Source organism: Ylistrum balloti, unplaced genomic scaffold, assembly GCF_031769215.1.
Source record: "Ylistrum balloti isolate Yb309-2 unplaced genomic scaffold, AGI_CSIRO_Ybal_v1 Utg369596, whole genome shotgun sequence".
In the NCBI taxonomy this organism is placed as follows: Eukaryota; Metazoa; Mollusca; class Bivalvia; order Pectinida; family Pectinidae; genus Ylistrum; species Ylistrum balloti.
The window spans coordinates 50,342-64,197 of record NW_026781879.1 but is presented as its reverse complement, the minus strand read 5'-3'; the positions used below and the strand labels follow the sequence as shown (position 1 = coordinate 64,197).

At 39.7% G+C, this 13,856-nt stretch overlaps 1 protein-coding gene across 1 annotated transcript; it reads left to right on the top strand.

Annotated features, from left to right (window-relative positions):
- The first annotated feature begins 3,150 nt into the window (after positions 1–3,150).
- Positions 3,151–13,021, top strand: LOC132545365 (uncharacterized). The gene is made up of 7 exons (XM_060209049.1): positions 3,151–3,249; positions 5,543–5,688; positions 7,061–8,058; positions 8,440–9,237; positions 12,098–12,285; positions 12,531–12,611; positions 12,908–13,021. Exons 1-7 carry the CDS (start codon positions 3,151–3,153, stop codon positions 13,019–13,021), a joined length of 2,424 nt encoding a protein of 807 aa, XP_060065032.1.
- Positions 13,022–13,856: the final 835 nt, after the last annotated feature.

Sequence of the window (13,856 nt, the reverse complement as noted above, 5' to 3'; positions counted from 1 at the left end):
AAACTATAATTACATTTTACAGTTGATGGTTACATCAGAGTTTTTTTATAGACTACAACTCTGTTTACATAATACAATATATGATAACAAAATGTAACATATTGTACGCTATTCATGCTAATGTCTTCCTCTTTCAATAATCGATTTAGATTTCAGATTGTAATTTTCTGTCAAATGCCCAGAGTGGTTTCCACACTTTAATAAAGAGAAAACTGAACATGCTATTGTTGATATTGTTTTTTTTTTCATCCTTTACGTATCCGACCAGATTCTACACTACGTTGTTAGCCATATTTTTGCAGTGGTCAGACCTCCTCTGACATTATAATTATGAGAATGTTGTGTTATCCAGATAACATTGAGTCCAATTAATTCCTTACTATAATTATAATAATTCCTTGTTTCACGATTACGTTCTCTTTGTATAGTGCACTAACAGAGACAATGCAAAGTCAGGAACCCTTTGTTTTAAAGTCCTACACTACATGTTACTTTCCAGTCTACCGGAATCGACAACTGAATTATGAGTTAAGGTCGGCTGAAGCATGCACAAAACCCTGTTTACCGGCTCTAGTCATGTAGTGTCGACAAAACACTGGTATGTCAACAGAAGCTTAAAACCAAAGACGTAAAGTCAACGCAAATAAGACCTAATCCTGGAGAGTAAGCGTCTTTTGCTTCGTCGACGACATCCGCCATGTCAATCCTGGTCACTAAAAGTAAGTAATGTCGCATTCCAGAATGAGAACAAGGTATACAACAACGGAACCAACAGGCAAACTAACGAGTATCAAACACGTCCAGCTTCATATCTCAAAAAGAAATAGATTATTTCTCAAATTATATCACTATGACGACCGTAAAACTCCCTCTAGTGTACATCAGCCTGCATCTCTAGAAATCTTGTGTTGTGAGTTGTCAGTTGCCGTAATCTGGCACGAAAATCATGATGCGGGAAACAAGCCGTTGGGTATGACGCAACTCTTAATGTAATAACGGCGCTAATGTAATAATAGTAACATTAAGCGTTGCGTCCGCTTAATGTAATAAAAATAACTTTATTACATTTAGCGTAGCCGTTGCAACGCTTATTGCAATAATTATTACATGAAGCGCCGTTATTACATTAAAAGTTGCATCAACATACCCCATTATAGTATATTATTGCTATATTGTCTTGCAATCGACACGCAGTGTGCTTCCGTGACAATATAAAAATTGTTACATTAGCGGTAATGTAAATACAGCCATAACGCTTAGTGTAATAATTTATTTTGTATTACTCTCAGCGTAACAATTGCAACTCTTAATGTAATAAAGATGAGTTTATTACATTAAGCGTAACGGTCGCAACGCTTAATGTAACTATTATTATATTACCGCCGTTATTACATTAAGAGTTGTGTCGTATGTTCCTGTCAAGGTTTGGAGGGGCCGGGGTGTCAGTGGCCGAACGGTCTAGGTCGTTGCGCCCAGTGATCGTTGTAGCCTATCACCTCCTAGGTTTTTAGTTCGAAACCCGTTCAGAGAAGATAATAATTTTAGGGATTTCCTTTCCTTGTGGTCGAAATTCGGCAGTTACTTGCTGGAGGTCGGTGGTTCTATGCAGATGTTCAAGGGTCTTCCTCTGCAACTTAAGCTGACATATCCGTAAATGACCTGCAATGTGTTAACTGGACAATTAACCAATTAATTCCCCTCGTCAATACTGACCGTTATACTGACTCCGTGCCGTTCAGTTCCTTGCTCCTTGCAGTATTAATGTTTTAAGGGGGAAAGCTTCAAGTGCCTTAAACGTCTTTGATATGACACACCTGACGGGGATCATCATAATGTGTATGCATACAAAAAGGGAGGTAACTGGCATTTTAGCCACATGCAAGGTTTGATGGCATTCTAATCATTAATCTAGTCATAACTGAAGCTATCATCGGAAAACAAAAGTACTGACGTCCGTACATCCGGCTGTCTGGATGGACAGACGGCCGGACGGACGGACGAACAGGCGGACATGGTGACGTCCATAGGGCTTTCGCATCTCGATGTGGGACCCTAACAATACCCAAAATGACATAACAATACAAAACCGAAGACTCAATATATCCCCCTTCATTTCGGACTTTATTACACTATGGACCTTCTTAAATTTGTCAATAGTACAGTTTCGGCGCATAATGTAATAAAATTATTATTATTACATTAAACGTAAAAGTTGCGCCGCTTAATGTAATAAAAACAACTTTATTACATTTAGCGTAGCCGTTGCAACGCTTATTGCAATAATTATTACATTAAGCGCCGTTATCACATTAAGAGTTGCATCAGGGTATCGCATCAACTGCAACATGTAAACTCCGTTAGATTGAGGATGTACTAACGTGGTTGCTCTTCAGAGATGGAAAATTCATGGAAATGACAATGTTAACAGGAAGTTAATGTCCAGAAATAGACCCTAATTATACAGTTTAGTGGAAAGCTGTCCCAGTTGGTTTTGTCGGAAGAAAAGTTAGACATAAGCGGCTGACGTGAAAGACTGTCGCGTCCTTGATTCCAATTCTGGTAGGTATGTACAATGGACGTCAATAAATCATTTATTTAAAAATAAGACGTTATCAATATATCGTAAATTGAAATTGAAGAACTTAGCAAGGTATTTGTGACCTTTTTTGGCCCTTCTATAGATTCAGTCACGTTAATATACTTTGATTGCTGATCAAATGCTGATCATCTGAGTTAGAAACCAGTATTTAGGTCGCAGTTTAGGCTGAGATTATTCATTAGATGAGTCGTTATTTTTACTATATTCACCGTTTTCTGATATCAAGAAATGAATTCCTGATATTTTTGTATAGATAGAATCGATATTTTCCTACGAGATAATCATACAATAAATGTCGGAAACAATTTTCAAATGTCAGAAAATCAGATACGTTTTCTATAAATACAAAGTTGGATAATTCATTCATTTCTTCATATTATCAAGAATTACCACACTGAAGTATGTTACCGAATGTCCCAAGCAGGATATCCAATCCGGCGATATTACACGTTAATGGGCGAACCAGTCCTCTTCATTCGAAGGATGATCATGTCAAGTTCCGGGCTTGTGATCCTGCTGTAACACACGCCCTTAAAGCTAAACCGGGAAAAATGAAAGTTGTGCTGGACAGCAGAACAGACGAGCTTGTTTCAGTATCGTTAGACGGGACCAAGACGCGGATTCATATCTACAGACAATGTCGTTTACAGGTGAGATCATCTATGCAACGTACAGTACATGTACTGATTTTTTTTTCTCTGACAGGTATGAATGACACGACTATCCGATGCGATTGTGCCGACTATTACAAGACGCCTGTCAGAAGTTTCTCGCTGTGAAAAGACATCTTACATTGTTTAAGCAAAGGTACCAGCCTCATGTGTCTGTACACTCACACTGGTACCTATCCTTGTGGTTGGGTTTAAGACTAGAGATATCTTCCGGTTTACTAGAATCTAGTGAGCCAGAGGCATGGCAATAAATAAGAGGCCCCGTAACTTAGGCGCAATTGGGGATTAGGAAATAATACTAGTGTTATCTTCTTGCACATGCATCGCTGTAACCAAGGAAACTTGAGGACGAGTTATTTCTTGGAGGGAGAATAGGTAACTCTGGTCATATGCTAGGAGCAATGTACCACTCAGCTAGAGAGAACCTCCTTTTAGCTTCATTAGTAGGACCGTGGTCCTTGTTTCAAATCATAGCAGAGGCATTATAATAATAATAACAAAAATGACATTCATCCTTTCTTAGTTGCATCCAAAATCAACTTTTCTCTTGAAATAACTTCTCAATAACCAAAAGGCCCAGAATACTGATATGGGGCTAGTAGAATGCTGGGATTTAATCTCTGAATAACTTCTTAACAGGGACGTATATGACAGTCATATACGTCCCTGTTCTTAATAAGGTCACAGGTGTCAAATATGATAAAATCTTTGAATTACTTCTTTCAAACAACCGTGTTAAACAACTGTCTTTTTAGATTGGCACACTATTAGCGAATCAAAAACAGCCCAATTTGTTATAAATGTCATCGTAACAAATTAGCATGTTGTAACAAATTCTCATGCTACTTGGCTCACCCTGAATCTGTAATGGACACTGGTACATAGAATACTGTTTTATGTTCCAGGGTGTTGTGGCTGTTCCTAAGTCTGTACTGTACATAGAATACTGTTTCATGTTCCAGGGTGTTGTGGCTGTTCCCGAGTCAGTACTGTACATAGAATACTGTTTTATGTTCCAGGGTGTTGTGGCTGTTCCTTAGTCTGTACTGTACATAGAATACTGTTTTATGTTCCAGGGTGTTGTGGCTGTTCCTGAGTCTGTACTGTACATAGAATACTGTTTTATGTTCAGGGTGTTGTGGCCGTTCCCGAGTCAGTACTGTACATAGAATACTGTTTTATGTTCCAGGGTGTTGTGGCTGTTCCCGAGTCTGTACTGTACATAGAATACTGTTTTATGTTCCAGGGTGTTGTGGCTGTTCCCGAGTCAGTACTGTACATAGAATACTGTTTTATGTTCCAGGATGTTGTGGCTGTTCCCGAGTCAGTACTGTACATCAAATACTGTTTTATGTTCCAGGGTGTTGTGGCTGTTCCCCAGTCTGTACTGTACATAGAATACTGTTTTATGTTCCAGGGTGTTGTGGCTGTTCCCGAGTCTGTACTGTACATAGAATACTGTTTTATGTTCCAGGGTGTTGTGGCTGTTCCCGAGACTGTACTGTACATAGAATACTGTTTTATGTTCCAGGATGTTGTGGCTGTTCCCGAGTCAGTACTGTATATCAAATACTGTTTTATGTTCCAGGGTGTTGTGGCTGTTCCCGAGTCAGTACTGTACATCAAATACTGTTTTATGTTCCAGGGTGTTGTGGCTGTTCCCGAGTCAGTACTGTACATAGAATACTGTTTTATGTTCCAGGGTGTTGTGGCTGTTCCCGAGTCAGTACTGTATATCAAATACTGTTTTATGTTCCAGGGTGTTGTGGCTGTTCCTTAGTCTGTACTGTACATAGAATACTGTTTCATGTTCCAGGATGTTGTGGCTGTTCCCGAGTCAGTACTGTACAACAAATACTGTTTTATGTTCCAGGTTGTTGTGGCTGTTCCCTAGTCTGTACTGTACATAGAATACTGTTTTATGTTCCAGGGTGTTGTGGCTGTTCCCGAGTCTGTACTGTACATAGAATACCGTTTTATGTTCCAGGATGTTGTGGCTGTTCCCGAGTCAGTACTGTACATAGAATACTGTTTTATGTTCCAGGGTGTTGTGGCTGTTCCCGAGTCTGTACTGTACATATAATACTGTTTTATGTTCCAGGGTGTTGTGGCTGTTCCCGAGTCTGTACTGTACATAGAATACTGTTTTATGTTCCAGGGTGTTGTGGCTGTTTCCGAGTCGGTACTGTACATCAAATACTGTTTTATGTTCCAGGGTGTTGTGGCTGTTCCCGAGTTGGTACTGTACATCAAATACTGTTTTATGTTCCAGGGTGTTGTGGCAGTTCCCGAGTTGGTACTAGATATGTGTGTTGGAAGTCAGGTGTCACATGATACAGCAAACAAGGGATGGCTTTTGTACATCTTAACCTGTTGCCAGCTTTATGTTGTTGATGAAACTCAGGTTGTAACAAGCAGGTAAGTCTATCCTACAGTTGACACAATAATTGAGTAAAACTTCTGCTAAGGACTGATGCACTTTCCATTCAGAACATAAATTCACGTCGATGTGTATTAAAAGCAACAATGACCATCACCAGGAGACAGATACTAAACACTCAGTCACCCCACCATCACCAGCAGACAGATACTAGACATTCAGTCTCCCCTACCATCACCAGGAAACAGATACTAGACATTCAGTCTCCTTACCATCACCAGGAAACAGATACTAGACATTCAGTCTCCTTACCATCACCAGGAGACAGATACTAGACATTCAGTCTCCTTACCATCACCAGGGGACAGATACTAGACATTCTGTCACCCCAACCATCTCCAGAAGACAGATACTAGACATTCGGTCTCCCCAACCATCACCAGGAGACAGATACTAGACTTTCAGTCTTCCAAACCATCACCAGGAGACAGATACTAGACATTCAGTCTCCCAATCATCACCAGAAGACAGAAACTAGACGTTCAGTCTACCCAACCATCACCAGGAGGCAGAAACTATACTTTCAGTCTCCCTACCATCACCAGGAGGCAGATTCTAGACTTTCAGTCTCCCAAACCATCACCAGGAGACAGATACTAGACATTCAGTCTCCCAATCATCACCAGAAGACAGAAACTAGACGTTCAGTCTCCCCAACCATCACCAGGAGGCAGAAACTATACTTTCAGTCTCCCTACCATCACCAGGAGGCAGATACTAGACTTTCAGTCTTCCTACCATCACCAGGAGACAGAAACTAGACATTCAGTCTCCCAACCATCACCATCTTTGCTGTAAGAAATCCTATTTTGTAGTAAATATAACCATAAAAATTCATTCAGAGATATGAGATGTCACAATATCATAAATGTCAGCTTAAATGTTGCTTTGCCCAAATTAGGAAGTTCAGTCTGTTTGCATTGCAGTTGAGACTAAAAATATATCTTTTTATGTGTTGTGGTATGGGTTTAAGTTTAAGGCAATTTAATCATCTTGTGTAGGTGGGACTCTACAAGAGAGAAGATCTGTTGAGCCATACTACAGAATTACAATGGGCAGTAACTGGAAAGTAAATTGATAGTTAACATGTATTGATGTCACTCTGGTAAAATAGTACCAGTCATATACCACTTGACTGGAGGAAACTTCTCTTAAGCTTGATCAGTTGAGAGTCACCCTAGTAAGCTAGAGGTCCCAGGTTCAAATCCTAACAGAGGCAATGAAATAGATAACACCCTCTGTTACATTAATAATTTGTTGGATCATATAATTACGCTTTCCCTTATGTCTTATGACAATTTCTAGATCTTTTTTGAGAAATGGCATGACTTAAAGTATTTTCTATTTCAGATCAGAGAAAGGCTTGGTAGACAACAAAACAAAAGGTGGAAATCAAGAGATCTTCAGTGAACTCCTTGGTAAAGGTTCTATCTTTGGGATGAGTGAGTTTGAGGTGGTGTCCCAGCCAGTGTACCAAGTTACAAGGGGTCATTCATTGCTGGAGGTAGGACAAGAAGTAGCGAGTTTAGCCGTTGGATGTGGTGTGATTGTCATCGCATCATGCTCTCAGGATCGTTATGTAATACAGTTATACTTAATGGCTGATCTGCACTCAGAGACACCGAGAAACAAACTTCCTGTTCAGACCTATGTTATACATAGACATTTGACAGCCCCTGGTAATGATCAGGAACTCTGCCAAAAATTACCTATATATACTGAACATGGACAAGAATTGCATTCCAGCCCTAGTGATCAGTCTATATCCTTACATCTAGTCATGCCCAATGATGGCATCTCAGACCAACAAAGATTCTCATCTGTTCTGGAAATCTCCAAAGACATTTTTCAGGCCTTTTGTGGTTTTGAGTTGTCATTACTGAACTCTCCTTTATTATTATTATGTCCACCAGAGGGCTCTGTTTATTATGCACCAATCAAGTCTCTTGACACAATAGATAAAACTGTAAGGATATTTTGTCACACACATCATCCAGTTATTAAAGTAGGCAAGATAGAGGTGAAGGTGACGGATAGAACAGATGGTGTAGAGGGTGGCCTCCAAGACACACGTATGGGATTGGTTGTGATATCAAAGGATGGGAGGGCATTATTAGCTACACTGGAAAATTCCCAGAAATTGGAATTCATTGAGTTTGCTTTGCCAGGCTCAATTTTGGACATTGATATGCATGACAATAAGATTTACCAGTCAACTGATATGGATGTGTTTGAGAGCAAATTGGAAATAAGCCCAGAGCCATTAGGGCTGTCTTGCCGCACTGTGGAACTAATGTATGCTGGGGTGAAGGAGCTAGCCTGTCTCCATAACAACAACCATATTGAAGGTGAGGAGTGTCTTCATCACCAGATTAGAGATAAGAACTTTTATCATTACACACTCTAATATGACGGGAAGAAGAAACTTTTTCATTATTTTTTTTTAATGTAACCTTAGTAAAATACTAGCTTTAGTATACCACTCGGCTAGAGATAACTTAGCTAGATAACATGTGCTTGATCGGTTGAACGTCGGACAAGTAAACCAAAGGTCTTGGGTTCGAATCCTAGCGGAGGCATTGAAATAAATAATGACCTCTGTTACATGAATGTGATGACATCTTTCTAAAACCTGTGTGTATATTTTGTCTGTCAGTTATATTGTGGTTGATTGTTTATGAAGGATGTGTATAGATGGTTACTTAGCTGCCAGAGTTTTTGTGCTGTAGGAGGGGAATGTAACCTGATGCTGATGACACCTGGGCTCCAACCAAAGGTTATTAATCCTGCTGTAAGACAGAAGCGAGGAAAACCATCTGTGGGTGCTGGTCACATCATTCGTGATCTTCTCGGTAGCATCAGTAAGTGTAACCAGGAGACTGAGGCTTTGCAGCAGCAGAAGTGTCATCAGACAAAGAAATTATCTCAACTAAACATGGCTGCCTTTCTGTCAACACAAGACCCACACAGCCCAGACTTTCCACTCCAGTTCTCTGTCTCTCACGTAGGCACTCGGCCCCAACAGAACAATGATTGGGTGCTTTCTTGTCACATGACTAATATAAGTAACATGTATCTCTCTGGTGATTGGACGGTTATGATAATTTTGAGTGATAACAAACATGAGTTTATGACTTTATCCTTCCCTGTCCCCAATGGACTTGGACCTGAGACAAGCCTGGAGTTCCATTTGGTTCCACCAACCTCACACTGCTCCCTTCTGAGACCTGTGGAGGTGAAGACTAGTCTACTGATTCAGGCCAATGAAGAGAATCTGTCTGTAATGAATATACCGATCAGTACATTTACTTTGGACATTTTGTACGGCATGGTCACCTCTGAGGATGTGACTGCAGTGACCTCCCTAAGTAAGGAGGTCAGTGTTACACAGCTGGTGAGAGAGATTGCAGAGGCCCAGCCGATATCAAAATGTTTGGAATCACTCCCAGCTCCAACACCAGCAATGGTCAGTGTTCATGTTCCAAACCATGTCCTCGAGTCAGATCAACTCTCTGTATACCATACAGGTATGTTATTCAACACTAACCACTTCTTGTAATAAGCAATAAAGAAAACATATAAAGAGCACCTGTTAATTCAGTAACAGATAAAGTATAGGCTGAGTTTATAATGTTGATCAATGGTGATATTAATGGAAAAGATTAAATAACAAGTGCTAGGCAATGGCACTCGTAACATAAAAGATTAAGGTAAAATAAATACATGTCATCAATGTAGACATGGAAATGGTGACATCTTGCAATCAAAATGGCTGTTCCACTTAACAGGTCACACTGACTATAATCAATGTTATATCTGATAATTATTACTTAATTATTACACTTGATAACTATCCCTCAATCTTTATATATACAATATTGCTTATCACAGGAGGCTGTCAAGGCTGCTAGTCTTCTTGTTACTAGATAGCAATTGAACATGAACATTAAAATTGATTGGTGATTGTAAAAGTCATTTTTAATTTGACAGTTTTCGAAATAATAGTAATTCAGGGGAAAGACTAAGTGATCTTTCTGTATTTTGGAGTGAGGACAAAGTCACAATGTTTTTTATCAAGGTTGATACCAATTTTTGATCAGGTAGAAGGGACGTTGTGTGTCTGAAGAGTCACAATGTTTTTTATCAAGGTCTATACCAATTTTTGATCAGGTAGAAGAGATGTTGTGTGCCTGAAGAGTCACAATGTTTTTTATCAAGGTCTATACCAATTTTTGATCAGGTAGAAGAGATGTTGTGTGTCTGAAGAGTCACAAGTCACAAGAAGGGATGTTGTGTGCCTGAAGAGTCACAAGTCACAAGAAGGGATGTTGTGTGTCTGAAGAGTCACAAGTCACAAGAAGGGATGTTGTGTGTCTGAAGAGTCACAAGTCACAAGAAGGGATGTTGTGTGCCTGAAGAGTCACAAGTCACAAGAAGGGATGTTGTGTGTCTGAAGAGTCACAAGTCACAAGAAGGGACGTTGTGTGTCTAAAGAGTCACAAGTCACAAGAAGGGATGTTGTGTGCCTGAAGAGTCACAAGTCACAAGAAGGGACGTTGTGTGTCTGAAGAGTCACAAGAAGAGATGTTGTGTGCCTGAAGAGTCACAATTCACAAGAAGGGATGTTGTGTGTCTGAAGAGTCACAAGAAGAGATGTTGTGTGCCTGAAGAGTCACAAGTCACAAGAAGGGATGTTGTGTGTCTGAAGAGTCACAAGAAGAGATGTTGTGTGCCTGAAGAGTCACAATTCACAAGAAGGGATGTTGTGTGTCTGAAGAGTCACAAGTCACAAGAAGGGATGTTGTGTGTCTGAAGAGTCACAAGTCACAAGAAGGGATGTTGTGTGTCTGAAGAGTCACAAGTCACAAGAAGGGATGTTGTGTGTCTGAAGAGTCACAAGTCACAAGAAGGGATGTTGTGTGTCTGAAGAGTCACAAGTCACAAGAAGGGATGTTGTGTGCCTGAAGAGTCACAAGTCACAAGAAGGGATGTTGTGTGTCTGAAGAGTCACAAGAAGAGATGTTGTGTGTCTGAAGAGTCACAATCACAAGAAGGGATGTTGTGTGTCTGAAGAGTCACAAGTCACAAGAAGGGATGTTGTGTGTCTGAAGAGTCACAAGTCACAAGAAGGGATGTTGTGTGTCTGAAGAGTCACAAGTCACAAGAAGGGATGTTGTGTGTCTGAAGAGTCACAAGTCACAAGAAGGGATGTGTGCCTGAAGAGTCACAAGTCACAAGAAGGGATGTTGTGTGTCTGAAGAGTCACAAGTCACAAGAAGGGTTGTGTGTCTGAAGAGTCACAGTGTTTTTTATCAAGGAGAGCTAATCATTGCCTTTACCATTGTTTGCTTGTCACTGCAATGTTTTAGATAAACTGTGCCATTGTTTGGAAGAAGGGCTGTTCCATCTTTCAGTAACTCAAATTCATGTTAGCCAATTAGACCCAGACTTCATACATACAAGTGCTTCCGTGGGAGAATTGTTCAGGTCCAGAGGTCATTTCTTTATGTAAATAAAAATTGGCGATCAGTTTATACACCATAGCTATTTCTCCTAGTGCACAGGTTTTACACAAGGGTGTAGTTACAGAATTACTTACCTGTACTTGTAATTACTTCTTAGATTGGAAAGCTGCTGCCATAATTCATTATTGAGTAAATATCACAATAGCTGCATTCCCTCAAAGCTGATTGAGGCAGACTAGTTGTTATATACAGGTAGGCCAGGATGACCTTTATCGTTAGATGTAAATTTTTAACATTTCAAACTTCTCAATTTCCACCTGTGGGATTGATCTGAAACTGACCTGAAATTATCCTGAGATGGTCCAGACCAAGTGTATTATTTTTGGGGTCAGACTGAAATCAGATATGGTAGCCTACTCGAAAAACATGTTTTAAACTTTGTTTTACTTTCCACTTGTGCAACTGAGCTGAAAATTGGTGGCAATTTTAGGAAGCAGAGAAGTGTTGTTATTTTTTAGCCTTATTGAACGTTCAATAGGGCAGCCAAAACAGTCACTTTTTAACATCACAATCATGGTTTCCTTGAAAAAATCATGGATGCCATCAATCTGAAATTTATTGGGAATGTCAAGGAACTGAAAGAAGGAGAGTTTTTTTTCCTTTACTGCTAAAATAATAGTTGTTTTAATAATTAAATAACAGTTGCTCCTCCCCTTACTACTACTGTTATATCCTGAAGAGGTCTTTATAGACAGAGGACTGTTAGGCCCATGGACTTCTGGTGTTTAGGGAGAGGTATGTAGCATTGTTTGAAAGTAAGAAAGCTATACCACTGTTGTTAGGAAAACGGAGCTAAACAGTTGATTTGATACTAAATAAAAAGACTGATCTCAAGTAATATATTGCTATTTGTTCTTGACAGAAACCTGTCCTCTGCTAAGTTACCTGCTCAAGTCTAGCTCAGTGAACCCTCGCAACAATTCTGTATCCATGGTGACAGCGGGAGGACACAAGGTGCAGCTGACCACAGAGGGGAATTTACTGACCATACACAGTGACAAAGCTGAAGTAACCATAGCAACCAGACAAGCCATAATCAACAGACTCCTAGTAAGTGCTTTAGTTTTAACTGACCTTCATTTGTATAATTTGAAAGGTTAACCCATGGAAATAACTTTCGTAGCTATGCCTATTGTCCATTTTATTTTTTTATTGAAATATGTTGAAATGGTAAGCATTTAAATACTCTGTAAAACCATTAAGATACGAGGTTGGCAAGAGTACATGTTGTTAGAGACCAAACAGTACAAACCACTGTTACATACTGGTTTTGATGTTATTTTTGTTTTTTGTAGGATATAAGTAAGCAAGGTACCAAACGCTTTCATCATTGTGACAGACTGGTACATCATCTCAATAGCTTACAGCATCTGCAGGTACCATAGCTTCTTTAAGGCCCTCTGTTCATTCATGTATTACCATCTTGTTATTCAATATAAATCTTGGTTTGGTAGTTCTGACCTCAGCTGAGGATACTGATACAAGAACCAGTGTAAAGATTCTGTGATGTAGTTGATATCTAATAACACTACAGTCCGTAAATGTTCATCTCCCTCTATAAATCAAGGTCAGCAGGTTTCAGACAATGACGTTCTAGGATACTTAGAATTGATATCATGAAATAATTCTGTTGTACACAAGATAAAGAAATTTAATTCTTTTTTATTCACAGGACAAGTTATCAGATCTTAATTCTGGCAGTTATTGTACATCAGATATAAGCAAATACCAGAACAAAGTGTTTGGTATTTACCATTACATCCGTTCCACAGCCAAAGTTGAGTGAAACTATTCTTAGACTGTAAAACAACACAGAGTGGGTAAAGGTTGACGTCCCAGGATCACTTCACTACTCCATAGACTGTAAAACAACACAGAGTGGGTAAAGTTTGACGTCACAGGATCACTTCACTACTCCATAGACTGTAAAACAACACAGAGTGGGTAAAGGTTGACCTCACAGGATCACTTCACTACTCCATAGACTGTAAAACAACACAGAGTGGGTAAAGTTTGACGTCACAGGATCACTTCACTACTCCATAGACTGTAAAACAACACAGAGGGGGTAAAGTTTGATGTCACAGGATCACTTCACTACTCCATAGACTGTAAAACAACACAGAGTGGGTAAAGGTTGACCTCACAGGATCACTTCACTACTCCATAGACTGTAAAACAACACAGAGTGGGTAAAGTTTGACGTCACAGGATCACTTCACTACTCCATAGACTGTAAAACAACACAGAGTGGGTAAAGGTTGACCTCACAGGATCACTTCACTACTCCATAGACTGTAAAACAACACAGAGTGGGTAAAGTTTGATGTCACAGGATCACTTCACTACTCCATAGACTGTAAAACAACACAGAGTGGGTAAAGTTTGATTGACTTCACTCACAGGATCACTTCACTACTCCATAGACTGTAAAACAACACAGAGTGGGTAAAGTTTGATGTCACAGGATCACTTCACTACTCCATAGACTGTAAAACAACACAGAGTGGGTAAAGTTTGACGTCACAGGATCACTTCACTACTCCATAGACTGTAAAACAACACAGAGTGGGTAAAGTTTGATGTCACAGGATCACTTCACTACTCCATAGACTGTAAAA

What these genes read in the sequence shown, in the direction of transcription:
- LOC132545365 (XM_060209049.1), top strand. Translation starts at nt 3,151, where the DNA reads ATGAAAGTTGTGCTGGACAGCAGAACAGACGAGCTTGTTTCAGTATCG. An exon ending in CCATAATCAACAGACTCCTA is followed by an intron (nt 12,286 to 12,530) that starts GTAAGTGCTTTA and finishes TGTTTTTTGTAG; the next exon opens with GATATAAGTAAGCAAGGTAC. An exon ending in ATAGCTTACAGCATCTGCAG is followed by an intron (nt 12,612 to 12,907) that starts GTACCATAGCTT and finishes TTTTATTCACAG; the next exon opens with GACAAGTTATCAGATCTTAA.